We start from the raw sequence: 27,429 nt of genomic DNA, 5'->3' as shown, positions 1-27,429 counted from the left end.
TTTATTCTCTCCTATGACATGGCTCTCAACCTTATCAAAGTCCCATTTATTTTGATGGGCCTACTATTGTTATACTTCTGAACCCGGCAGTTGCTAGACTCCATTAGACCAATAAGAGATGTCATTCAGATTATTGGAGGTTCTTAGCACTACATACCAAATTGTTAGTACAGATTTGTAGCTCCCATCGATTGGCTTATAACGCCTCCATGACAGACTAACCCTCATATGTCCAAAAAGCCGCCAGGACAACTAGCTCATCATGAACCTAAGGTTTTGATCTCCAGGTGTGCAGAAACAAAAAGACAATTCAATAACAGGTGGTGACAGATGTGGTGCATGCTTTTAGATTGCTAGTCATCATGATTAATAGTAATAGTAATAGTTATCTAATAGTAGCTAATAGTTATCAAAGTGACATATGATTTGAAACATGTTTATTTTAATAGATATTCTTCTTTGAACAACCAAGGATGTAAAAAAGAAAACCAACAGTGAAAAGTGAGTGCCTTCCACTTATGATTCCCCCCCCAAAAAAGTTGCCTTTCTCTTCATTACATTTCTTGGCAATTATAAATACAGTGGTTGGAACAGGGGTCTGAAAAGGCTCACATGTAAAGAGCGTACGTTTATGCACGACAGTAACGACACTCGGCACTGCCTGTATCAAGTTTATTTGTAAAAAAAAAAACAGGATCCTTCTGTCCAGTATCAATTCAATGTGTTTATGACAAGTAAATATGTACATTCAGGTCTACCAGTGTGACGTGCCCATTACCCCCTCTCTATAATTATGATTGTCTGTTCAGGGGGAGTAGTTGTGTGAGTATGTGTAATCTGAGTAGTAATCTTGTTCACCTGGCCTAGGCCAGGGGCCTCCAGGTGGGGCTCCTCTACCTCGGCACTCCCCTAACGACCCGGGACCCATTCCCCTAGAAACCATGCTCCCGCGTTCCATACCCCCATCCATCTGTCCAGACATGGCACCTATACAGCTGAAGCGAACATCGCTGAGTGGATGTACACTGGCCACGCCACCTCGACTACCTCCAGTACCTCCAAGGATTGGCAGCATTGGCCTAGCTATTGAGCCCCCCCTGGTGGCTACAGAGGCAATAGCCATGCCCGCTCCAAGGCTTTCTATACTGTTCACTGGAGTCCGGCCCCCCTGACTTCCAGGGGTACTGCCACCAGGAGTGCCTGTCCTCTCCCTCTCCCCGCTTTGGGTGAGGCCGCTGTGGGAAACAGAGCCAGGCGTGGCCCCTCCCTGACTGTTAGGTGTTCCACCTCCTAACCCCCATGGGCTCTCCCCGGGCCCACTGAGTGTCCTGTCCCCCTGCTGGGTGGGGGTCCCATTAGTGCTGGAGCTGACCCCTTCCAGGTAGCCGAGCTGGGCCATTTCGCTCTGAGAATAGCCCAGGCCTAAGGAGGCAACAGCAGGGTCTGAGTATGTAAGTGCAGTGGATGGAGAAAAGGAAGAGACCTCTATGGCTGTGCTTGACAGAATGCTAGTACTGCTGGCTATAGAGAAGGATGCTCCAACACTAACCCCTGCTGCTCCAGTATCAGAGCCAGGCATCCTAAATGACTGAGACAGAGCCCCACCCAACGTGAGATGTGGTGGAAGGGGAGGCTGGGGGATGTCTGATAGGGTGAGGGGGGCCTGGCTGGTCAGAGGCCCTGTGGTGAGAGTGGAGCCTGGGGCTGTAGTAAGTGCTGTGGCTGGGTGTCTGTAGTCCTGTTCTTGGTTGCTGTTGCAGGGTGAGGCGGGGTAGGCCGGGGAGGCCGTGTAGCCGGAGGAGCCAGAGTAGGATGCCCACTGGGTGGAGGGACACAGGAAGCTCTGGTGGGGGTTGACAGCAAACGCTCCTGGCGAAGTGCTGCCTACGTCCGCCAAGCCTGCCCTCCCAACCTGGTTAGAGGCTTTGAACTGGGAGATGGCTGATTTGAGAGCAGCGAAGTCGGCCAGGTTGGCGGTGCCGCTGGAGTAAGAGAGGGAGGAGGGTGTGTGTCGGCCGGGGGTGTTGAGCTGGTCGGGAAGAGGGGGGCGAAAATCGTCTGACTCGGGTAAGGGGGGCTGCTGGGTTGCGTCCCCCATGCCCCCTCCTGTTCCCCCCTCCTGGCTTTGGGCAGGGGGCTTGGCGATAAGCTGGTTTTGGGTGTCGTCATCAGAGTCCAGCGACATATCTTCCTCTTCTACACACTCGTCATGCACTACTGAGAGAGGAGTAGAGGAGGAGAAAAAGTGAGAGGAGAGGGGGGGACGAGGGGAAGAGAAGGAAAAGGTTATAGATACATTCAAGTAAAATATTTCACATTTGGCCACACGTTTTTTTAAATTTTGTTCACAAATATCTTGCCATCACAAAGAATTATGCATTTGAATTGTGAAGTCATTGTTCATGATACCCACCAGTAGAGGGCGGCGTGGGCAGCTCGTTCAGATCCCTGCAGCCAATTAGGCTGTGAAAACTTGTCATGATGTCATCGATGTTCGCTATCACTATGCCGTTCCTGGAGTACTGCAGGAACATCTCAAACCGCCTCTCTTTAGGGGCAAACAACAAAAGAGGGGTGCTCAACTGGAAAAGTAAATATTCTGATTTACAAACAGAAGAATGCCTTATAGAGAGAGATTCTCAAAGCAGTGAGTGAGAAAGAGGATGATAAATGATAATGTTGTGAAAATTATGATGGTGGTGATACCTGTGAGGAAGATGATGTGGCGGTGCTGGGTGTGGTTAGCCTGGAGCTTGACCAGGCAGTCTAGATCAGGGGCCTGACGTGATTGGGCGTCACACTCGTGGTAAGGCAGGAACTCCACCAGGTGCTTCTTCTGATAGGCTGTTAGCAGGTTCAGAAGAGCCATGGCATCACTGTTCAACCTATGAGAGAAGAGAGGGGGTGGGGATGTCTGTCTGTCGTAATCGCTCCTCTTTCACCCCAGCTGCCAAACTAACCCTGATTCAGATGACCATCCTACCCATGCTAGATTATGGAGACATAATTTATAGATCGGCAGGTAAGGGTGCGCATGACAGGCTAGATGTTATTTACCATTCAGCCATCAGATTTGCCACCAATGCTCCTTATAGGACACATCACTGCACTCTATATTCCTCTGTAAACTGGTCATCTCTGTATTTCCCTATCGCAAGACCCACTGGTTGATGCTTATTTATAAAAACCCTCTTAGGCCTCACTCCCCTCATCTGAGATATCTACTGCAGCCCTCATTTTTTAATTCACCTTTATTTAACCAGATAGGCCAGTTGAGAATAAGTTCTCATTTACAACTGCGACCTGTCCAAGATAAAGCAAAGCAGTGCGACAAAATCAAACACAGAGTTACACAAACAAAGGTACAGTCAATAACACAATAGAAAAATCTATGTACAGTGTGTGCAAATGTAGAAGAGTAGAGAGGTAGGCAATAAATAGGCCATAGAGGCACTGGAGTGATGTGCAAGTAGAGATACTGGGGTGCAAAAGAGCAAGAGGGTAAGTAATAATAGGTAGTTGGGTGTGCTATTTACAGATTGGCTGTGTACAGGTACAGTGATCGGTAAGCTGTACTGACAGCTGATGCTTAAATTTAGAGAGGCAGATATAAGACTCCAGCTTCAGTGATTTTTGCAATTCGTTCCAGTCATTGGCAGCAGAGCACTGGAAGGAAAGGCGGCCAAAGGAAGTGTTGGCTTTGGGGATGACCAGTGAAATATACCTGCTGGAGCACGTGCTACGGGTGGGTGTTGCTATGGTGACCAGTGAGCTGAGGGGCAATTCCTAGCATAGACTTATAGATGACCTGAGTCAGTGGGTTTGGCGACAAATATGTAGTGAGGGCCAGCCAACGAGAGCGTACAGATCGGAGTTGCGGGTAGTACATGATGCTTTAGTAACAAAACCGATGGCACTGTGATAGATTACATCCAAATTTGCTGAGTGGAGTGTTGGAGGCTATTTTGTAAGTGACATCGCCGAAGTCAAGGATCGGTAGGATAGTCAGTTTTACGAGGGTATGTTCGGCAGCATGAGTGAAGGCTGCTTTGTTGCGAAATAGCAAGCCGATTCTAGATGTAATTTTGTATTGGAGATGCTTAATGTGAGTCTGGAAGGAGAGTTTACAGTCTAACCAGACACCTAGGTATTTGTAGTTGTACACATATTCTTCATATTCACAAGTCAGAACCGTCCAGAGTAGTGATGCTAGTCGGGCGGGACGGTGCGGGCAGCAATCGGTTGAAGAGCATGCACTTAGTTTTACTTGCATATAAAAGCAGTTGGAGGCCTCGGAAGGAGTGTTGTACAGCATTGAAGCTCGTTTGGAGGTTTGTTAGCACAGTGTCCAAAGAAGGGCCAGATATATACAGAATGGTGTCGTCTGCGTAGAGGTGGATCAGAGAATCACCAGCAGCAAGAGCGACATCATTGATGTATACAGAGAAAAAAGTTGGCCCGAGAATTGAAACCTGTGGCACCCCCATAGACACTGCAAGAGGTCTGGACAACAGGCCCTCCGATTTGACACACTGAAATCTATCTGATAAGTAGTTGGTGAAGCAGGCGAGGCAGTCATTTGAGAAGCCAAGGCTATTGAGTCTGCCGATTAGAATGTGGTGATTGACAGAGTCGAAAGCCTTGGCCAGGTCGATGAAGACGGCTGCACAGTACTGTCTTTAATCGATGGCGGTTACGATATCGTTTAGGACCTTGAGCGTGGCTGAGGTGCACCCATGATCAGCTCGGAAACCAGATTGCATAGTGGAGAAGGATGGGATTCGAAATGGTCGGTTATCTGTTTGTTAACTTGACTTTCAAAGATTTTAGAAAGGCAGGGCAGGATGGATATAGGTCTATGACAGTTTGGGTCTAGAGTGTCTCCCCCTTTGAAGAGGGGGCTGACCGCGCCAGCTTTCAAATCTTTATGGATCTCGGACAATACGAAAGAGAGATTGAACAGGCTAGTAATAGGGGTTGCAACAATTTCGAGAAACAAGAAAACAATAAAAATAAACAGAAAACATGGTATCATGCTGCCTGCTACTCAGGCCCAAAAGCTAGAATATGCATATAATTAGTAGATTTGGATAGAAAACACTCTGAAGTTTCTAACTGTTTGAATGATGTCTGTGAGTATAACAGAACTCGTATGGCAGGCAACCTGAGAAAATATCCAACCAGGAAGTGGGAAATCTGAGGTTTGTAGTTTTTCAAGTCATTGCCTATCGAATATAGTGTCTATGGGGTCATATTGCACTTCCTACTGCTTCCACTAGATGTCAACAGTCTTTAGAACCTTGTTTCAGGCTTCTACTGTGAAGGGGGAGCGAATAAGAGCTGTTTGAGTCAGGTGTCTGGCAGAATGCCATGAGCTAAATCATGCGCGTGGCCGTGAGAGTTAGCTGCGTTCCTTTTCATTTCTAAAGACAAAGGAATTGTCCGGTTGAAACATTATTGAAGATTTATGATAAAAACATCCTAAAGATTGATTCTATACATCGTTTGACATGTTTCTACAAACTATAATATAATTTTTTTTACTTTTCGTCAGAACTAAGCGATTGCGCATTGAGCATTAAGATTACTGGGCTAATCGCGCAAACAAAAAGGAGGTATTTGGACATAAATGATGGACTTTATCGAACAAAACAACCATTTATTGTGGAACTGGGATTCCTGGGAGTGCATTCCGATCAAGATCATCAAAGGTAAGTGAATATTTATAACGCCATTTCTGACTTTTGTGACACCTCTCCTTCTTTGGAAAAAGGCTGTATGTTTTTCTGTGGCTAGGTGCTGACCTAACATAATCGCAAGGTGTGCTTTCGTCGTAAAGCCTTTTTGAAATCTGACACAGCGGTTGCATTAAGGAGATGTTTATCTATAATTCCATGCATAACACTTGTATCTTTTATCAATGTTTATTATGAGTATTTCTGTAATTTGATGTGGCTCTCTGCACTTTCACAGGATGTTTGTTTGAGACAATGCATTTCTGAACATAACACACCCATTTCAAATGAAGTTTTTGGACATAAAGATTAACTTTATCGAACAAAACACACATTTATTGTCTAACGAAGTCCTGTGAGTGCCATCTGATGAAGATCAAAGGTTAGTGATTAATTTAATCGCTATTTCTGACTTTTGTGAGCCCCCTCCTTGGCTGGAAAATGGCTGTATGGTTTTCTATGACTAGGTGCTGACCTAACATCATTTGGTGTGCTTTCGCAGTAAAAGCCTATTTGAAATCAGACACTGTGGCTGGACTTACAGGACGTTTATCTTTAAAATTGTGTATAATACAGTATAATACAGTAAAAAAGTTTGAAATATCCAATAAATGTCGTTCCACTTCATGATTGTGTCCAACTTGTTGTTGATTCTTCACAAAAAAATACAGTTTTATATCCTTATGTTTGAAGCCTGAAATGTGGCAAAAGGTCGCAAAGTTCAAGGGGGCCGAATACTTTCGCAAGGCACTGTACGTGTATGTTTGAGGAATTTTAATTATAGGATTTCTGTTGTTTTGAATTTGGCGACCTGCAATTTCACTGGCTGTTGTTCAGTTCATATCCCAGAGAAGTTAAGAACAAATTATTATTCACAATGACGGCCTACACTAGCCAAACCCGGACGATTCTGGGCCAATTGTGCGCCACCCTATGGGACTCCCAATCAAAGCCGGGTGGGATACAGCCGGCTTTGACACCAGGGTGTCTGTAGTGACACCTCAAGCACTGAGATGCAGTGGCTTAGACCGCTGCGCCACTTGGGAGCCCCTGTTAAAGGTCCCCAAAGCACACACATCCCTGGGTCGCTTGTATTTTTAGTTCGTTGCAACTAGCGACTGGAACAAGCTGCAACACACACTCAAACTGGACAGTTTTATCTCAAGCTCTTCATTCAAACACTCATTCATGGACACTCTTACTGACAATTGTGGCTGCATTGTGTGATGTATTGTTGTCTCTACCTTTTTGCCCTTTGTGCTGTTGACTGTGGCCAATAATGTTTGTACCATGTTTTGTGCTGCTGCCATGTTGTGTTGCTAACATGTTGTTGTCATATGTTGCTGACTTGCTGTTATCTTAGGTCTCTCTTTATGTAGTGTTGTCTCTCTAGTCGTGGTGTTTTATCCTATATTTTTTTTTTAAGTATAATTTTTTTGAAAATCCCAGCCCCCGTCCCCGCAGGAGGCCTTTTGGTAGGCCGTCATTGTAAATAAGAATTTGTTCTTTAGGTTAACTAAATAAAATAAATACTAAAAAAATCTAAATACATAAGATGAAAAAAAAGAACAAGTTATTGATGAGAGCATGATATCATGTCCTATGTTTAATAATGTTTTTTAATTATTATTTTTTTGTTTCTCAGCGTTATAAACGTCACCACTATTACTACTTTGAACCTCCCAGAAACGTTCCTTATTGGTTGATAGACTTTCTTACCAGTCTTTGTATGGGCTGGACGATGTTACTGAATGGCTTGACATAGACCTATGCAGATGGCCATGCTCAATGGTAATAGTGGAGGTAATTACTGACCTGCCCAGCTCTTTGAGTTTCTTCTGGGACTTACAGTGGATCTTCCACTGCCAGGGGTTCTCTGGAGAGCTCTGTTCCTCTAGGAACCCCAGGAATGCCTGCAACCGGTCTGCACAGGAAACACAATAATACACAACGCATTACTGATCTGCACAGGAAACACAATAACACATTAACACACAACACTTTATACTCGTACTGACCCCCCCCGCCCCCCACATAAATGACCTGTCATGAGAGTTCAGTCTTTTCCCCTCCAAAAAAACACCCTTCTGCTATGTAGTCAATCTATGAACACTTTACTAACCAGAATGTATTTTTTTATTTTATTTTACCTTTATTTAACTAGGCAAGTCAGTTAAGAACAAATTGTTATTATCAATGACAGCCTAGGAACATTGGGTTAACTGCCTGTTCAGGGGCAGAACGACAGATTTGTACCTTGTCAGATCTGGGATTCAAACTTGCAACCTTTCGGTTACTAGTCCAACGCTCTAACCACTAGGCTACCCTGCCGCCCCAGTAATGGCAGCTGCATGGTACATAAAGCAACAATGGAATTCTAACAATAAAAAATCTGACCAAATACTGTTTCTAAAGAGTAAACTCAGCAAACAAAAGAAAAACGTCCTCTCACTATCAACTGAGCCAAAACCGTGACTCGTCAGTGAAGAGCACTTTTTGCCAGTCCTGTCTAGTCCTGCAACGGTGGATTTGTGCCCATAGGTGACGTTGTTGCCGGTGATGTCTGGTGAGGACCTGCCTTACAACAGGCCTACAAGCCCTCAGTCCAGCCTCTCTCAGCCTATTGCGGACAGTCTGAGCACTGATGGAGGGATTGAACGTTCCTGGTGTAACTCGGGCAGTTGTTGTTGCCATCCTGTACCTGTCCCGCAGGTGTGATGTTTGGATGTACCGATCCTCTGCAGGTGTTGTGGTCTGCCACTGCGAGGATGATCAGCTGTCCGTCCTGTCTCCCTATAGCGCTGTCTTAGGCGTCTCACAGTACGGACATTGCAATTTATTGCCCTGGCTACATCTGCATTCCTCATGCCTCCTTGCTGCATGACTAAGGCACGTTCACGCAGATGAGCAGGGACCCTAGGCATCTTTCTTTTGGTGTTTTTCAGAGTCAGTAGAAAGGCCTCTTTAGTGTCCTAAGTTTTCATAACTGTGACCTTAATTGCCTACCGCCTGTAAGCTGTTAGTGTCTTAATGACCGTTCCACAGGTGCATTCCACAGATCGTTCCACAGATCATTGTTTATGGTTTAAGCATGGGAAACAGGGTTTAAACCCTTTACAATGAAGATCTGTGAAGTTATTTGGATTTTTACGAATTATCTTTGAAAGACAGGGTCCTGAAAAAGGGACGTTTATTTTTTTGCTGAGTTTATATAGTATAGCTGCATGTTATTTCCAAATCCTCTAAAGATGGCATTTATCCAACTTCATGGAAAGGACCGGTGACCGAAAACTCAAGATATTCACACGTGGAACCCACGTGACTGTTAACAATGACTGTTAAGGAGATTTGCGGAGACCAATTTAGGCGGCTCACCGTGAGTTATGAAGTCTGGGTTGAGGACAAATTCGTCAGATACGATGAATCCTCCAGAGACAAAGAGCTCGTTGTAGGTGTGGTTCTTCACATCGTCTAGACTGTCCACTCCAGCAAAGCTCACCATGGACAGCTTCTTCAACGACACCAGGGCTGGGATCTGACAGGGGGAATGGTTCCGAATAAATCATTAAATAAGACACATACATACAGCTTTAAATTCATCCTCAACACTTAACATTGAAATGTACATTTGTGTGAAACAGAGGTAATGACCATGGCCAGACTAGTTACCGCGAGGAGCATGTCTTCCAGCTCTGCCTACATATTCAATTAATGACACTATGTTTATCTCTGTGCTGCATCCATGTTTTTTGTTGGATTTAATGAGAATTCTCTCTGGACAGACATTCTGTCTGGTGCCGTGGCGATGATGACTCATCCTAGCAGCCAGCCAGTCAATCAGGCAGTCAGTCGATAATGATGATGTTACCTTGTTAACGTGGGAAGAGATGTCCTCGTTCTGAATGATGATGAGCAGTTTATCCAGATTGCTGTTTTTCTCCAGGAATGTCTGGGGGTTACACTCTGTGTTACCCAGGCTCATCAAATACTCCTGTCACAGGGTGAGAGACAGAAAGAAGGGCTTTAGAAGAGGATCAAAGACATTGACACACATCACAAAACCAAATTGACAAGGTGAAGATAAGGGAATGAGGGAAAGAGGAGTCGTGCAATATTGTAAACTGTTTTTTTAATGGCAGTAGTGTTCTGCAGTAAAACAAGGAGAATACAATGAAGTGGGACTCTGCTTGTCTTCCAGAGGAGAAAGTTATTTTAAGGATGTTTGTAGATCAACAACATGAGGGAACTCTTGACAAGTAAGCCACTGAGTGACCATTCACAATGCAGATAATGACGCAGGTTGACATTTATTGGGACGAGTATTGTCCTGAAGGCAGAACTGAGCGATTTCAATGAGATGGGCCATCTGCAAAGTCAAAATTGGCTATATTGTAAAAATTCTCTTTTTGGTCTTAATTTAAGGTTAGGGTTAGGCATTAGGATTAGCGGTGTGGTTAAGGTTAGGTTTAAAAGTTAATTTTAAGACTAGCTGTGCCAGCAAGTAGCCACTCTGCAGAGCTGCCCCCAGAACAACATTCATGATGAAAAATGCTAATCTGCGATATTTACAGTGGACAGAGAAACTTTGGATAAAGGTATTGGATAAAGGTATTGGTGAAGAGTTAGCTCAATCATTGGTGAGAAGGAGTTCATCTGTGGGCAAACATTGACAACATCGGTGCTAATCATAAGTGAGGCCTACAGTACCTTGATCTCCACACAGATGTCACTCTCGTCATCTCCAGAGTGGATGTAAAACTTGACCGTGTTCTTCTGCACGTCCTTGAAGATCTCCACCAGGCTGCTGAACACCTCAGGCTTCAGCTGGCCTATCAGTAGTCCAGCGGCTGAGGCCGGGGTCAGGGGAGAGGGGGCTGTGAGAGGGGCTTGTTTAGGCCGGGTGGGGGTGCATTCTGGGGAGCCCATGGTGGCCTGGGAAGGGGAGTAGATCTCACACTCTGAGGAAGATGGCTCAAACTTCCTCTTCGTGGAGGGCTTCTGTGCTGCGGAGGGGTTCTTGTGTGGCTGTTTGACCGTACCAAGTTTGTGCCGGCTCTGGGAGGAAGAGGCGCTCTTATCCTGAGGGGGCTGTGCTTTGGTTTTGGGGACATGCTTGGGGGTGGGGGACGTGATGGGTACAGGGTCAGGGAGGTGGACGAGGGCAGTTGGGGGTAGAAGGTGAGGGATGGGGGGAAGGGGAGAGATGGAAGTGAGGGAATGGGGTGGGGAAGGGAGAGTGATAATAGGAGGGTTAGGGGTGAGGTGGATGTGATGAGGAGGTGGGGGGAGAGAGGGCATGGGAGGGGCGGGGGTGAGAGCATGTGGAGGGGGTGGCACAGTTGTGGGGGGAGCACAGAGGGTAGAACGAGCCCCATGCGCTTTAACAGAGTCAGTGTGGCGGGGTTGGGGCACCAGTCGGCCCATCCTCTCACACAGGGTGTTGACGTGGCCCTGGACAGGGACAGACACGACATAGGGTGCCACAAAGTCTGAGAAAGAGCTGTTGGGCTGCCAGGCGAGGAGCTGGGGCAGCCGTGGGGACAGCTGGGAGTTGTAGTAGATCCTCTGGGTCTCCATGAGGCCCTGGATGGAGTTGGAGAGGCAGTGGAGCCCCTGGCTAATGATGGTGTCCAGAGTGCTGGACGGCCTGGCTGGCCTCTCCACCTTGCTGTCCCTCTCTAGGGAGGTGCCCCTGGCTACCCTCTCACTTTCCAGTGAGGCTCCTCTAAGAACCTTGTCCCTTTCCAGAGAGGATCCCCTCAGAGCCCTCTCCAAGGAAGCCCCACTTTCTATAGAGGCTTGCCTCGTAACAGTCTCCCGCTCAAGGGAGTCACCACTCTGACCTCTCTCACCCCCCTCCAGACATCTCCTCTGCTCCAGGTGGCCGTCAGTCAGAGCATCAAGGAAGGGGAAAGGTTTGTCTGTGTGAGAGGCCAGATCCAAGGTGAGTGGTGGATTTTCTGAGGTGTGGTGTTGTTCTCCTGGAGAGCCGGGGCTGAAGAGGCTGGCCAGACTGCACTCCGTCTGCTCCTAAACAAACACCACCACCATCACCATGGTTAGTCACAATACTCCATCACAACACCAGAGGATTCAGTACATTCAAAATGTCTGAGTCCGTACTTCATTTGTTCTCACAAAAATCTCACCTCCAGGCAGTCCTGTCGGGCCTGCTCCACTCGCCCTGCGTACGGCGCTCCAGCCAGGGGCTTCTCCATGCTGGCCGTGCCCGTGGTGGGCTCCCCGTGGTCGGGCAGGTCGGTGGCGGCAGCACCCTGGGCCATAGCCTTGTTGAGGGTGGAGAGCAGGATCTTGAGCAGGCGCTGGGTCTCGTTGGCTGAGGAGGCCTGAGAGGAGTTGCCCCTGTCCCTCAGGTCAGTGTTGTAGATCCCCATACTCTCCATTACTGCTGCCAGGTTGTAGTTCCCACCGTCCCCCTCCTCCTCCCCCTGGGCTACTGGGAGGACGGAGACAGTTTGGTTAGGATGGATGTAGCCTCACTTACCAGGTTTATACGGTAGGCTTCTACAGTACACACACGGAAAGGTTAGAAAGGATATTATTGACTATATAGGCCTAGATTTAAATGTTAAATCAGAACCTGAAATCAATATTTTCTCTTTGGTTGGCGTATAAATGTTAAAACACTATTATTATTATTATTATTAAACTTATGACTTAACTTATGACTCCCTCCCACACTTGTTCTTTCCCTTATTCTTCAGTCTTGCACACACCGACACCCACCTATCACTCTCTCCCACACCAACTCAACTCATTCATTTTCTCATACAATTTTAAAAAACATTTTTACCCCGTTTTCTCCCCAATTTCGTGGTATCCAATTGTTTTTAGTAGCTACTAGCTTGTCTCATCGCTACAACTCCCGTACGGGAGTCATGCGTCCTCCGATACACAACCCAACCAAGCCGCACTGCTTCTTTAACACAGCGCGCATCCAACCAGGAAGCCAACCGCACCAATGTGTCAGAGGAAACACTGTGCACTTGGCAACATTGGTTAGCACGCACTGTGCCCGGACCACCACAGGAGTCGCTGGTGCGCGATGAGACATGGACATCCCTACCGGCCAACCCCTCCCTAACCCGGGCGACGCTAGGCCAATTGTGCGTCGCCCCACGGACCTCCCGGTCGCGGCCGGTTACGACAGAGCCTGGGCGCGAACCCAGAGTCTCTGATGGCACAGCTGGCGCTGCAGTACAGCGCCCTTAACCACTGCGCCTCCCGGGCGGCCCCTCTCATACAATATTTTGCTCCCTCCCACACCATCCCGCTCTCTCACACAAACACACGTCACAGACTCACCTCTACTGGGCTCTCCGTTGCTGAAGTGGGCTCCCCGTAGATATTTATACATGGCTCCTGATTCGTCTTCCTCTAGTTTTCTTTTCAGGCCGTGGGGGCCCTCCCAGGACCCATCATCACCCCCCTCGTCCCTCTCCTTCTCCCCTGGCTCCTTCACAAGGGCCTTCTTATGCAGCTGGATCAGCTTCAGAAGCTGTTTCATCTTTTCCTTATCATAATCACTCTGGGCTAGCCTGGACCTCTGGGGAGGGGCCCCTGTCCCTGCTGCAGCCCCGTTAGAATGGGCCTGGGTCTGGGAAGGGCCCCCTCTCCTCCTACTGCTACTGCTCTCTGGAGGCTGCCTCTCTGGTCTGTCCGACCCTCCTGAGCCCCCCCAGTCTGACACAGGGCTGTAGTCCGTGGTGGTGGGTGCCGGGGCAGACGGGGGCTGGTTGATCCTGTCCATCATGTCCCTGGCCTTGACCATGGGGAGGACGTAAGCCGAGGAGGGACCATGCAGGTAGGAGCGTAGCAGACCCTCCATGTTGGATTTGGGACGGGGCGCGGGGTGCATGCTGCCCCTCTCATCCAGGTTCTGTTGGTACTCTGGGACAAGGAAGGCCCTGACACTGTCCCTCCTGGTCAGGTAGTCTAGGGCCTGGCGCTCCACCCCGGTGCTGAGGTGCTTGATGTCGGGGGTGGAGCGCATCTTCAGCAGGGCGTAGTGCAGGGCTGGGATGAATGGTTCCATGGAGACCAAGAGGGGGGGCTGAGGCTCAGATGACAGAGGCTCCTGCTCTGGGGGAAGAATGACAGCAGGGACATGGTCAATGGAGGTAGTGGTTAAAAGTGCATAAGGTGCACATAAAAGGCTCTTACTAGAAATCACATATCAAGGAAAAATAAGCTGCAACTGTGGTTTGAAGAAGGATATTTTAGAATACTTACTGTACTTAATGACTCCCCTGGACTCCTGAAAGATAAACAGTGCCTGCAGGCTCTTTTCAAACCGCCCCTGTCGTTCTAAAATACACAAAACAACTTCCTCTGTAATAACCCACACAAACAACATGTCAGATCAGTTTAGAAATGAGAGGTGAGAACGAAAAAGATGTGATAAGAGATAGACAAGACATACCCTTGGGATTGACCATCTGAGTAGATGACAAGAGGAAGAGAAAGCCTTTATCAAATAAAGGCTTCACTAGCACCTACACAGGGGAGGAAACGAGACGTTAACATTCACTACATCTAAACAAACACTTTACATACATACACTGCAGCTGTGCAACACTATTCTTGACTTAACATTACAGCATTGGAATTACCTGATTCCCATTAGCTCTACCGATTAAAAATATATGGGGAACAAATGACAGCGCCCCTTCTAGGGAATTGAACAATTTAGCTGCTCCACATTTCAAACAATATGGGGGACCAAATGGAAGACTGGGAGGATGTACTGTATGACACTATGATCCATCCCCGCATCCCCCTCCCCACTCCTTTTCTAGTCTTCATGTGTAACCATTCAACTATGACGTGATGTTCTTTAATCACTTGTAGTCCCCTGCACAGTCCCCAACCCTTATATGTGTTTGTACATTGTCAGTTGTTATTTTTATGTCCCGTTAAGGATTTTTGCTGATGCAAGGTACATTTCATTGAATTGTAAATATACAATTCTGTATTATCTATCTTGATTAAACATCCGCCAGAGGGACCATCAGGGAGTGACTCACCATCCTCTCTCTCTCCAGTTTGTGTATTAGTCCTGATAAAGTGCTGGTGCTCGCTTTTCCCTTCCCATCCACCACCTCAAACAGGCTGCAGTACATCCCACACTTTAGCACTGAAACACACACACACACACACACACACACTTTGGTAAAAAACACACACAAAAAACACCTACACAGTGATATCAAGACTCCGGGTGACAGTTCCTACATTGTTGTTAGTCAGATTCAGTGTTGTTGTTGCTGTTGCCATTCTATAGCAGGGGTGTCAAACAATGACTCAAACCAAATCGAAACTGTGCAGATATGATAATGGTCCACCGTTTCTTGACTGTGTCCAGCTTGCTAATAATCACCGAAATGAAAGCTAGACAGTCAGGGAGCATCAAAAATTCCAAGAATGATGGACAGAGGACTTTATTTTTATTTTTATGTTGATGGCAAAGAAATATGTATTTTCAGTGTGGCCTCTTGTTGAAGACCAAATGAGGCCCCAGGGGCAAAATTTGTTTAACACCCTCGTTCTATGCCTATGTACTGCTGTCTTCGTCAGAGAATAGATGAGCCAAACTAGGAGTAAGGCTATAGAGGTATGGAGTGTTTCTGACCTTCTCGTGTTCCGCTGTAGGTGTCCCAGGAAAACAGAACAGAGGGAATCTTCCTCTTCACCTGGTCCAGCTGCATCCCCATACTCATCTCCAACTTCTCCGCTCTGCAAATAGAACACACACACACGTTAATCTACTTATTATATAACTTAATATTTATTAACTATGAATTACAACTGACAGCCATGTTTTAGTTATAGAAATAAATACGTGTATAGATAATAAAGGGGTACTCACAGTTTGAAAGGGAGGAAATGGCGTGTAGAGGAGCACAGACACACCTGGCACAACTCCTGTCCCTTGTTCACCAGCGGCCCACTCCACACAGTGTAGCTACTCCTCCCTGACAGGCAAATTAAACTTTATTTAAAGTGCATTCAAAACACTTTACATTTGCAATAGAAACAATGGCCCCAGTCACAGGTTAAATATGGACATAGTCAGCCAACATACAAGCTAGCTATCAAACTACATGCTACAATACCTACTTAAAACAAACATTGGCACAGACAGTTTTTTATTTAACTAGGCAAGTCAGCGAAGAACAAATTATTATTTTCAATGATGGCCTAAGAACAGTGGTTTAACTGCCTTGTTCAGGGGCAGAATGACAGATTTCAACCTTGTCAACTCGGGGATTCGATCTTGCAACCTTTCAGTTACTAGTCCAACGCTCGAACCACTAGGCTATCTGCTGCCCCACACATGCATACACACACAACATACGCACTATACATGCACATGGATTTAGTACTGTAGATACGTGGTAGTGGTACAATACTTTCACCTCTACAATTACTAAATCCTTCAGTACAAACACATTAAAGCAGAGAGATAATGTGAAAAAGAAGAAATGGGAGCGTACTTCTGCTTCCTCCTTCACAGACAGTGCTGTTGAACCTGTGTGCAGCCATAGGTGCAGCAGCAGACTCCTTGCCTTTGTACTGGAAGGACACCACAGCGTATGGACACACATGCCTGGGCCGAGACTTGATCTCATCAAAAGCAAACTCATAGAAATACTGCTGCGTGAGCTCAAAGGCCCTGTATGACAGCAGGGAAGTGACCCGTGTGGCGTTCTTAGAGACATGACAGTCAAACTTGGGCGTGGGGTCCAGTACACTCTTGGGCATGTTCTCAAAGATGCTCTTCAGCCGGCCCTGAGGGACAAACACACTTAATGGGTTACAGATCATTTAAACTGGTGTGGTATACAGGCTGGTATATGTTGCAGGGATGCAAACTGGTGAGGGCCCAAAAAGGTGACACTTTCTTTTGCATTGAAACATGCAAAAAATCCCTGCTAGGGGGAAATGCATGTTTTAAATAATTAAACAAAGAATTTGATCTACATGATCAGTCTCTGTGTGTAAAATAAAAAGTGGTTAATGTGAACCTAACTCACAGCAAAAGAAAAAAAATGAAAGCAATCCAATGTTATTTGTTGCCTATACTTTACTGCAAATGACACTCAAGTCTTGAGAAAAAAACAATACACTAATATGGCAGTTAGCCATGACAGCCTTTATAATAGAACGCTTGTGACCACACACACATCTAAATATTGCACTTGGGGGGAAAAAATCTTAAAGTAGAAATAGAATGAAACAAACAGGCATTCTATTTTTGCTCTATTATAGTGGCCTCTATAGTAGACATTGATCAAGTGCACAAGGTAAAAATAACGTTTACCGAGTAAAACATTTAACAATCCCACCCTCACTCACACACAAGTGTTACTGTCAAGTTCAACACAAAAGCAATATATTTGGGCTACACATTATTACATTGTACACTTTCTGCCTGTGGACGTACATCTGTTCTACAATGTGCCAGCAGAGCATGATACCCTTTGTTGGCATAATTGGTCTCTTTCAGGCAGAGTACACCTGGCATACCCCTTTTAATCCACTTTATTGAAAAAGAGGGAACGTGTGTGTGGTGTTCCTTTCACCTCTAGTGGCATCCAGCTTAAGCCAGGCCCAGCTCCAGCTACACTTCATCCCTGAATCAACTTGTTTAACAAGCAACTCATCATTTGCACCTAACTCTCTTATTCTGAAAATGAACCACGTGCATTAGACGGAAAACATCATTTCACAGATAGTAGTTAGTTCGTTAGCTAGTTAACAGTTCACAGATTGCCTGGGTCCAGTGAGCAACTAACGCGTTATAACTTGAGGAATGGCAAGGAGTCGTATACCAGTTAATACTATAGTGAATTGGTTAGGTTACTAACGCTTGCGCATCTGATGTTATAACCTTAGACAGCTGTCTGACTTTGTTAGCCGGCTAATTTTCACACCATAAACTCAATTATTTGGTCAGTTGGCTAATGTTGCTCAACATTTCTCTGGCTAGTTAACGGAGAATTTGATCCAGCTAGAAAGATACTTATTCTTATTCTCCCTCACCTCAAACTTTCCAAATGCCAGTTGTTTTTCGGTTACAGCTCATGAAGTAGCTTCATCACCTTCTCACCCCTCCCCCCGTCTCCGTGGTCAGGCTTCTCACCTACCTCTTCGTTATCGTTCAGGGGACACACTGCTGTAACTGACAAACTGCCTTTCCACTCTCCCGCTGTCTTTCCAGAGCACGCCCTGATGCAGTAACCAGCACATTGGTTGTCTCTTCTCTCTTCAGTCGCGTGAAGCATTCTGTGGTTATGTGAACGATTGGCTGAACCTTGGATACAGCCAGTATTGCTCCAAACGCGTATCACTCGTTTGCTTACAGCCAGTAGTGATCCAAAGCCCCCCCAAAAAAACTTTTCTCATCGGATCTACACGAATCACATAGGTCACCTATTTTGGATTCAAAACGGCGAATTTCGCCGAAAGGTGATGTTGGTTGCACTCAACGCTAGGCTGTAGCAATGTAAGCAACTATTTTCTAGGTATTCTTAAGATACATATAGTTTCAAGTTAGATAGGACATGTATTTACCCTCATGACTTTAAATACAACAATGTCTCCACAGGTTCCTGCTTCAAACGGGTTCATTTGAAGCAAATCAGAGAATTTGGACAGATAAACACCTGAAATGACAAAACAACAGTAATGTCAAGCACAAACTAATGAGACAAAAACAATTCATAAACAACTTTCACTTTTGGCAAATCTAATTCTGTGTGTGGGCTAATATTTTATGACTGAGGTTTGAGGCAGTGTAGTTTATGTATTGTAATAAATATTTCCACAATACTCAGCTGTTGCTAGGTCATGTATTGGGTATCTTCTCATGTAGCTGTATCTGGTAGAAATGCTAAGCTGTCCATCAGTGGACAAAGCTGCTCTTACTGTGCTGAGGCATACAGCTTTTCATCATTTAAAGAGAGTCATTAAACATTAAACTTGTTCAAAAGCAGATCAACTTCAAACTGACATACACCAGGCCCAAAAACACAAGTGCATTAGCGAGAAAAACTGTCCTTCCTGAGTCCAATCCTTAGAAGGTGAACAGCACAAATTTGACATTTGTAAACTCTCCCTAAAAACAGCATAATGCATGACATTTGGTAATAAGTACACAGGCGCACACTCACCCATTGCTGGATTTCCGAGTGCAGTGATCCTGGAGTGTCCCACGGACAGACCCTTCTCACAAATCAACGGGAGCTGGAAAAAGTAATTCACAAATTTAGTCAAAAAATAAAGAAAAATGGTTTTAAAGGAAAACCTAATGCATAATCCAAAGATCCAGACTTCACTGTAGCAGCAACATCAGATCAGAGTAGTAAATCAATGAGCTGTACCACACGCCCTGGTGAGGCAGGCAGGCCCTCAGGCTCACCTTAGACTTGTCTGGGAACATGAAGCAGTAGGACTCCACCAGCTCTGGGTCTGTACGGCCCTCCTGCTTTAGCTCCCTCCTCTTCTCAATGAACTGGCACACACACACAGGAAACCATGGCATCATGAGAAAATATGTGAGCACAGCAATATAAAGGGGTCACTGGTTTTGTGGGTGGGTGAAGGAGATATGAAGTACGTATTTGTTATTGGTCGTGCAAAATTATCAATTAGTATTTTGGGCCAGTCTGGGGACAATATCAGTAGAGGGTAATGTGTTTTGTTTGAACATTAGGAAGTGGAGCTGTTGCAAAACTTCAAATAACATCTTAACATTGAGAACAGCCAGAGGCTAACTGGCAGGGGGGGGGCTTGCTGATGCTACCTCTTTTTCCAGCAGCTCATTGTGAATGAGCCTGGCCTTGCTGTAGGAGAATGTCCCTCTAGAGGATGCATCCAGGTAGGAGGAGGACAGAATCTTCACAAGGCCCTCAAACTCCCGGGAGTCAGGGGGCAGAAACTGGTACAGACCTAGGAGGAGAGAAGCAGTGGATTAGTGTTTGGGATGTGGTTGGCACAACATAGAACAGGATGACATTGTTCATTTGTATACATTCTTACTTTTAAGCATTCAATAGGCTACTTTCTGGGTATCTGGTCAGTTTAAACTGTCAAAAGGGATTAGTAAGTGTGTTTAAGAGGGGGCAAGAGAGAGGGGACTTGGAAAAACATGTTTCACACCGTAATGACAGTTCTTTACAGAATCCCATTTACTCTGATTTGGGAATAGCATAGCAGAGCTGGCATCACGCATATGCATTCTGAACAGCTTGCCCCTACATCTAAGCACTTTATGGAGATGTCAAGAGATTAGACAGGTATTAGCATTATGCTTAAACCACCTTCCCTCCGAGTGACAAGGTGGATTTTTCTTCTCCGTATTGCTTATACACAAGTGCCTAGAGGGTCGATCTGGGATTGGGCACATAAGGGTTGTGGAGGTGGTGTTGTGTGAGTAATGCTTGGAAGCACTGCAGAATATCAGGATGGTGCTGCAGCATAATCAGGATGAACTACATTTCCTTACAATGACACCACACGCGCACACATGCCTACTGACGCCACACACACTTTCACACTCACCAGATATGCAGCTGCTACTGCTGCTCCACATACACTACTGCTACAGCTCAGTCCATCTATCCCGTTGCCTTGTTACTTCATTCCTACCTATATGTACCTCAATAACCTCGTACTCCTGCATCTCAACTCAGTACTGGTACTCCCAGTATATAGCCATGTTATTTTTGCTTGTTGTTATTCGTTGTGTTTTACAGTATTCCTCGTGTCACTATTTCATCTTTAATTATTTGTTGGTAAAGGACTCATATGTAGGCATTTCAGTGTCTACACCTGTTGTTTACGAAGCATGTGACAAATACAATTTGAGGAGAGGTTTAATAAATTGCCAGGTATGGAAAATCGCATTGGGCAAATAATATGGCAAGAAATGGCATTTGGGATCCAGAGTTGGGGTCAATTCATTCCGTCCTATTCTAAAATGGAATGTCATTGCTATGAGGAATGTCCCATGTCCAATGGAAATTGAATTGACCACAACTCAGATGTTCACAGAACACGAGGTCAGTATGATAGACAACATATCAAAACATCAACAGACATGCCCCAACTATACAAGATGGTTAGTACACTAAAGAGCTTCACTTTCCCAAATGGTTGCCATTGTTAAGAGTGATAGGATGGGGCTGCACTGTAATGCGGACCACTACCAATAGCAATTCCCTATCTTCATCTAATGACCCTACCACCCTATATTCAATATTTCTGCAAAAATGGCCAAGATCTCTCAATGTACTTTGTGCTCAATTATGATGCTGATGAAATATTTTCAAACAAGTTTCATCCACCAGTCTATTTTCCAACAGAGCTGGCATCACGCATATGCATTCTGAAAATTGGTCAATTGACTATTTAGTCACATAATGCATGGGACATATCCATCAAGCAATAGGCTAGATTCTAGATCCAACATCAAATGAGAATTAATGTACAGTGGGGCAAAAAAGTATTTAGTCAGCCACCAATTGTGCAAGTTCTCCCACTTAAAAAGATGAGAGATGCCTGTCATTTTCATCATAGGTACACTTCAACTATGACAGACAAAATTAGAAGAAAAAAAATCCAGAAAATCACATTGTAGGATTTTTAATTAATTTATTTTTAATTAAATTATGGTGGAAAATAAGTATTTGGTCACCTACAATCAAGCAAGATTTCTGGCTCTCAGAGACCTGTAACTTCTTCTTTAAGAGGCTCCTCTGTCCTCCACTCGTTACCTGCATTAATGGCACCTGTTTGAACTTGTTATCAGTATAAAAGAAAGCTGTCCACAACCTCAAACAGTCACACTCCAAACTCCACTATGGCCAAGACCAAAGAGCTGTCAAAGGACACCAGAAACAAAATTGTAGACCTGCACCAGGCTGGGAAGACTGAATCTGCAATAGGTAAGCAGCTTGGTTAGAAGAAATCAACTGTGGGAGCAATTATTAGGAAATGGAAGACATACAACACTGATAATCTCCCTCGATCTGGGGCTCCACGCAAGATCTCACCCCGTGGGGTCAAAATGATCACAAGAACGGTGAGCAAAAATCCCAGAACCACACGGGGGGACCTAGTGAATGACCTGCAGAGAGGGACCAAAGTAACAAAGCCCACCATCAGTAACACACTACGCCGCCAGGGACTCAAATCCTGCATTGCCAGATGTGTCCCCCTGCTTAAGCCAGTACATGTCCAGGCCCGTCTGAAGTTTGCTAGAGAGTATTTGGATGATCCAGAAGAAGATTGGGAGAATGTCATATGGTCAGATGAAACCAAAATATACCTTTTTGGTAAAAACTCAACTCGTCGTGTTTGGAGGACAAAGAATGCTGAGTTGCATCCAAAGAACACCGTACCTACTGTGAAGCATGGGGGTGGAAACATCATGCTTTGGGGCTGTTTTTCTGCAAAGGGACCAGGACGACTGATCCGTGTAAAGGAAAGAATGAATGAGTCCATGTATCGTGAGATTTTGAGTGAAAACCTCCTTCCATCAGCAAGGGCATTGAAGATGAAACGTGGCTGGGTCTTTCAGCATGACAATGATCCCAAACACACCGCCCGGGCAACGAAGGAGTGGCTTCGTAAGAAGCATTTCAAGGTCCTGGAGTGGCCTAGCCAGTCTCCAGATCTCAACCCCATAGAAAATCTTTGGAAGGAGTTGAAAGTCCGTGTTGCCCAGCAACAGCCCCAAAACATCACTGCACTAGAGGAGATCTACATGGAGGAATGGGCCAAAATACCAGCAACAGTGTGTGAAAACCTTGTGAAGACTTACAGAAAACGTTTGACCTCTGTCATTGCCAACAAAGGGTATATAACAAAGTATTGAGATGTTTTGTTTGTTATTGACCAAATACTTATTTTCCACCATAATTTGCAAATAAATTCATTAAAAATCCTACAATGTGATTTTCTGGATTTTTTCCCCTCATTTTGTCTGTCATAGTTGAAAGTCCGTGTTGCCCAGCAACAGCCCCAAAACATCACTGCTCTAGAGGAGATCTACATAGAGGAATGGGCCAAAATAAAGTGTACCTATGATGAAAATTACAGGCCTCTCTTATCTTTTAAGTGGGAGAACTTGCACAATTGGTGGCTGACTAAATACTTTTTTGTCCCACTGTAGCTATATGCCCATGAGAGCAACTTGTATGAACTTTGCAGGCTGTGCCATCATAATTCTGCATCTTCCCAACTACAAAACCAAACACATACAACCTGTGAATATAGCAGGCACCATTGCATAGCTGGAAATCTTTCCGATGACAATCCAAGCAGTGGACCAATGACAAAACAGGCTTCCACTGCCCATGGTGGTGTCCATTGCATAGTAGTCTAAAGTCGTCCGCATGCTCCCCAAACGAAACAGTTTGTGCATATATTATGACGTATTATGACGTGCATATATTGTGACGTTTTTGTTATTTATTTTAAACATTTTTTCTGGAGGCAAGCCGAAGTTTACGCCCCTTTGTCGGTGACTGGTTAACAGTAGAGATTCTTCAATAAAGTCTGTTGTCATTCGACGAGAGACAACTTGTTCTCATGTTAATTTTTTCATTGAGAAATACTGCACCAAACATCTTTGTTAGATATAAAATTGCGCGACTAAGATCTCCTCGGCAAACAGCTCAAAATGAATGACAGATTTCTTGAGATATCTTAAACTAATTCTGAACATTTTGGCTAGGGCGTCTCAAAAATGGACAAACAGTACCAATGCATTTTTTTCAAGCGAAGGTCTTTTAAAGGAGTATGTCAGCACATTTGTTCGGTTCGGGTAAGCACCAGTCCTTGGCAGCTTCTCCCAGTATGGCTACACTCCTGGATTGCCAATGGGTTCACTATTTCGAGTGAGCACGGGAATAAAATTAGAGTCTGGACTTATCTTCACAGATTTGATACCGATTATGGAAGACAAGGGACGACGGCTGACTATCTTTGAAGCTTCACTGAAGGGCCAGTCTAGATGGGTGTAGTGTTTGTGCAACCGAGTGGACTTCACCACTATAGTCATTTTCCACCAAAAAGCCTTCAAATTGGGTCCTCGGCTAAATACCATCATCAAAACTACTTTTTCTCTCCACATCAGCCTGTGTAGACCCAAGGAATATGGAGGCTTGATGGGCAGTTGGCTGATTAATCAGACTGTGATACATAATTAAATTGGTATATAGCCTGAAACATAGAAGTGCAAAATCATGGAAATGTTCCTTACAAGACAGAATGTTTACATGGTTTTGCATGTCCAGCTGAAGGACCAACCGCACAGACAACCAGTTTAATTTGATTAAACATTCTGGCTTGTAAGAAACATTTCCACTATTTTGCACTCCTGTTTCAGAATGTATACCAATTCAATAGCGGAAGTGCTCAAAGATGGCGGCCCCAATGCATTTACCACAAATTCCTTGTTTTGCTAAGTTCTCAGTTACTCTTTTTTTGTTTGGTCATTAGCAGAGTATACGTGATTACAATTTTAGCTTCAAGACGCCGCCAATTTGAAAATCTAAAAAGTAGATTGTGTGGATTTATTGGCACATTGAACCATATCGCACGCCATAGTTTAAAAACTCGGTAGATGGTGCTAAAACAAAGACATATCAGAATTCTGCCATCTTTATGCACGTTATCCATTGCATCAGTCGGGAGAGGCTATACGGACACGCCTAGTGCCAAAATTGATGACGTATGTTGCACAGCTGAGAGTCAACTGGAGAGAAATGGATTTGGTTCAGTCAGTCGTCCTGATGAGCCCTTCCCAGATATAGTTTATGCTGGCTAACTGGCAACCACACCATGACGCTAGTTCAAACTTGTCAAAGAAAGTGAAGTTTATTTTGATGGGTGAGGGAGAAATAACTTGTAGTATTGGTCACCATCTGGACATCACCATGACATGCCAATTAGCTAACGTTACAGAAAGCCGGTGTGAATGACAGTACAACGGTGTTGTATCGAAGTGCAATTCTCACTGGTGCTTCCCACTGGGCAGCTGTATCATTTATTTGTATTTAACATTTATTTAACCAGGAAAGTCAGTTAAGAACAAATTCTTATTTACAATGACAGACTACCCCAGCCAAACCCTAACCCAGACGATGCTGGGCCAATTGTGTGCAGCCCTATGGGACTCCCAATCACGGCCGGTTGTGATACTGCCAGGGTCTGTAATGACGCCTCTAGCAAGGCAGATGCAGTGCCTGCTGCATCACTTGTGGTAGCTAGTGGCCAATTTGTTCCATCCCACTTGATTTTATTTATAGTGGGATAGCAGCCTACATGAGAAATAACTTGTAATATTTATAGTAACCATCTGAATGTCACCGTCAAATGGGGAGAGTATGCACCCGCTTGCAGGGCACTGCTGTCCTGCAGTAAGGAGTTGAAGGTAGCTAGATCAAAGATTGAGAACTCAGAATTATTTTTTATAATTAGGAGTCGGGGTCTTATTTTACTGTTGAGAGTTAAGATAGTAGAATACACAAGGTGCAATTTCAAAATTTGGTTGTGCATCAGCAGTTTCTCTTATGTCAATCAAATAGTTCAGGTCAGCTAAAATGTTTTTAGATTGGTAAGTTAGTCTAGCCAGCTATCTAAACTTGTAGTAATAATGGTCGAATTCTGACCGCAGGCCCCCATTGATTTTGTTAGTCACTCTCCCACCCTATGGAAAACTCTGTAGAATTGCCAGAAATGTGCTTTAAAACTGACAAAAGTTGTAGTGTAGAATTGCGGCAAACGTACTTCAAAAGTACATTCTCCACACCCCATGTCAAAATGTGTAGAATTGCAATAAATTAACTCTAAAATAAAAAAAATCTCTCTGTAAATGTTTTGCTCACATGGTGGGTGAAGGGGAGGCCCAACAAAAGGCTAGGTACAGCTCTGATTGCATGTGTGGGTACAGACCCACGAGTCACTTTGACCCCTCATGATGAACTGAGTAGCCCTTATCCCCAGGTAGCGTAGTGGTTAGAGTATTCGGCCAGTAACCGAAAGGTTGCTGGATCAAATTCCCAAGCTGACAAAATAAAGAAAATTGTTCTGCCCCTGAACAAGGCAGTTAAGCCACTGTTTCCCCTTCAGGCCATCATTGTAAATAAGAATTTGTTCTTAACTGTTAAATAAATGAACATTTAAAAAGTTGCCCATCCCTGAGCTAGATGGTGTAGCCAATATCAGGCCAGGATAACAGCTAAAGCACATTTATTTGAGTGATTTTCACCAAATTTCTTTGCTTCTTGAAAGTCAAATATCTTGAAACTCTGACTGAGGATATGCAAAACATTTTGGGACTGTATCAACAATGGACTAACGTCAAAAAAAAAAAAAAAGATAGTTTGGATTTTTCCTTTATAATCTGTTTTCTTTTATTTATTTGAAATACTCTGACAAACACGGAAAGTTTCTGAACACTCGAAGTCCCACCTCCGGCAGATAAGTCTCACATTCACGCTGAAGTTTCTAGCCACAAGGGGCTCATTATGACTGACTGAACCGAATCCGTTCGTCCCCACTCAACTCTCGCTGCGCGTCATACGTCATCAATTTTGGGCACCAGGAGTATCTGTATAGTCCCTCCCTTATCAGTCTGATTAATCAGGCAAGATGGGCTGCGTCTCTTCACGTGCTTCCCTCCTTGCGCCTGGTCCGAAACTTACCTGCAATGCTGACCGAGTACGGGAACCGATATTACGTTAACAACGGCAATAACGAGGTTTACGCGCAATAAACTAGCTTCCCTCTGCAGATGGATCACATTTAACCATGTCAACCATCTAAATTCAGCCGGTAGGGAACGCGGGTTTGCAACATGCTGCACTTGAATTATGACACAAGGCAGCCTCTGTTGAAAATAGTAGAGAAAGGGCACAACCTTTCCGTTCCTTAATCTTCCTCGGTATCTGAAAATTTCTCCTTGGCAACTGTTCAGCCAGTCTCTGGCCGGGTAGCGGTGAATTATTGAAGCTTCTTGTGTCCGTGTGCCCGCTCCTCCGCCGCTCAGATGCTTCTTGTTCCGGCATTATACGGTCTTCACATCCAGTCTGATCGCCATTTTGGTTGGATGTGGCCGAGATGGCGGCTGACCACGAATTTTTCTTGCTATCCCCGCTCTCCACGTCGAGCTCGCCGGTCTTCAGACACTGTATGTCCGTTTTTCTCTCCACTTTGGAGTTCAGGGCCATTTTTCAGGCACCGTGAGCGTCTTTCGCGGGCAATGTAGTTGGTTACTGCGCCGCTTCACTAACACACTCTCCTTCTCACCCTGTCTCCGCCATTGTGAATGACGTATGCCTTCTTCTCCACCACTGCAAAGCGCTGTCGTCACTCTGTTTACGTTCAAGAAAAGCCGCGCCTCCTACAGGCCCTTAAGTCAAATAGCTTTCTTTGAGACAGCTGCTGGCTGAGCGTCTACCTTTGTGGACAATCGTAGGACACCTGACTCTCATAACGGGACTCTGCATATGAGTATGACCAGGGCGTCATGCACCCCACAAATCTGAGGGGGCGTAAAGTATGTGAGGATGGCTGGAGTTGGGCAACAATAATGCCCCCCCACACACATCTGTAAATTGGAGAATTGTGCATTTTTTCAAACACCTGAAACAGGGTTTTC

At 45.1% G+C, this 27,429-nt stretch overlaps 1 protein-coding gene across 4 annotated transcripts; it reads right to left on the bottom strand.

Moving 5' to 3' along the window:
- Positions 1-422: 422 nt before the first annotated feature.
- On the bottom strand, positions 423-27,127 carry LOC110531943 (protein TASOR). 4 transcript variants are annotated; one of them, XM_021615470.2, is made up of 20 exons: positions 26,689-27,127; positions 19,564-19,709; positions 19,180-19,272; positions 18,932-19,004; positions 18,333-18,424; positions 16,253-16,547; positions 15,625-15,730; positions 15,388-15,491; positions 14,783-14,892; positions 14,179-14,251; positions 13,989-14,063; positions 13,062-13,838; positions 11,885-12,192; positions 10,443-11,765; positions 9,604-9,726; positions 9,111-9,270; positions 7,551-7,659; positions 2,707-2,885; positions 2,414-2,548; positions 423-2,214 (listed from the first exon to the last, which is right to left on the bottom strand). In XM_021615470.2, exons 1-20 carry the CDS (start codon positions 26,996-26,998, stop codon positions 806-808), a joined length of 6,000 nt encoding a protein of 1,999 aa, XP_021471145.2. In that variant the 5' UTR covers positions 26,999-27,127; the 3' UTR covers positions 423-805. The 4 variants fall into 4 exon arrangements, with proteins under 4 accessions (XP_021471145.2, XP_021471144.2, XP_021471143.2 ...); XM_021615469.2 differs by having other exon boundaries at positions 423-2,217; positions 11,885-12,189; XM_021615468.2 differs by having other exon boundaries at positions 423-2,217; positions 26,689-27,126.
- Between the last annotated feature and the right edge of the window lie 302 nt (positions 27,128-27,429).

The sequence above is a fragment of the Oncorhynchus mykiss genome, chromosome 9, assembly GCF_013265735.2.
Source record: "Oncorhynchus mykiss isolate Arlee chromosome 9, USDA_OmykA_1.1, whole genome shotgun sequence".
Lineage (NCBI taxonomy): Eukaryota > Metazoa > Chordata > Actinopteri > Salmoniformes > Salmonidae > Oncorhynchus > Oncorhynchus mykiss.
This window is presented reverse-complemented; position numbering and strand designations above follow the sequence as displayed.

Coding starts and splice junctions, on each gene's coding strand:
- LOC110531943 (XM_021615468.2), bottom strand. CDS start 26,998: ATGGCCCTGAACTCCAAAGTGGAGAGAAAAACGGACATACAGTGTCTG. Junction 15,492..15,624: donor CATTTCCTCCCTTTCAAACT/GTGAGTACCCCT, acceptor TTCTATTTGCAG/AGCGGAGAAGTTGGAGATGA. Junction 14,252..14,782: donor AACTGGAGAGAGAGAGGATG/GTGAGTCACTCC, acceptor TCCCCTGTGTAG/GTGCTAGTGAAGCCTTTATT.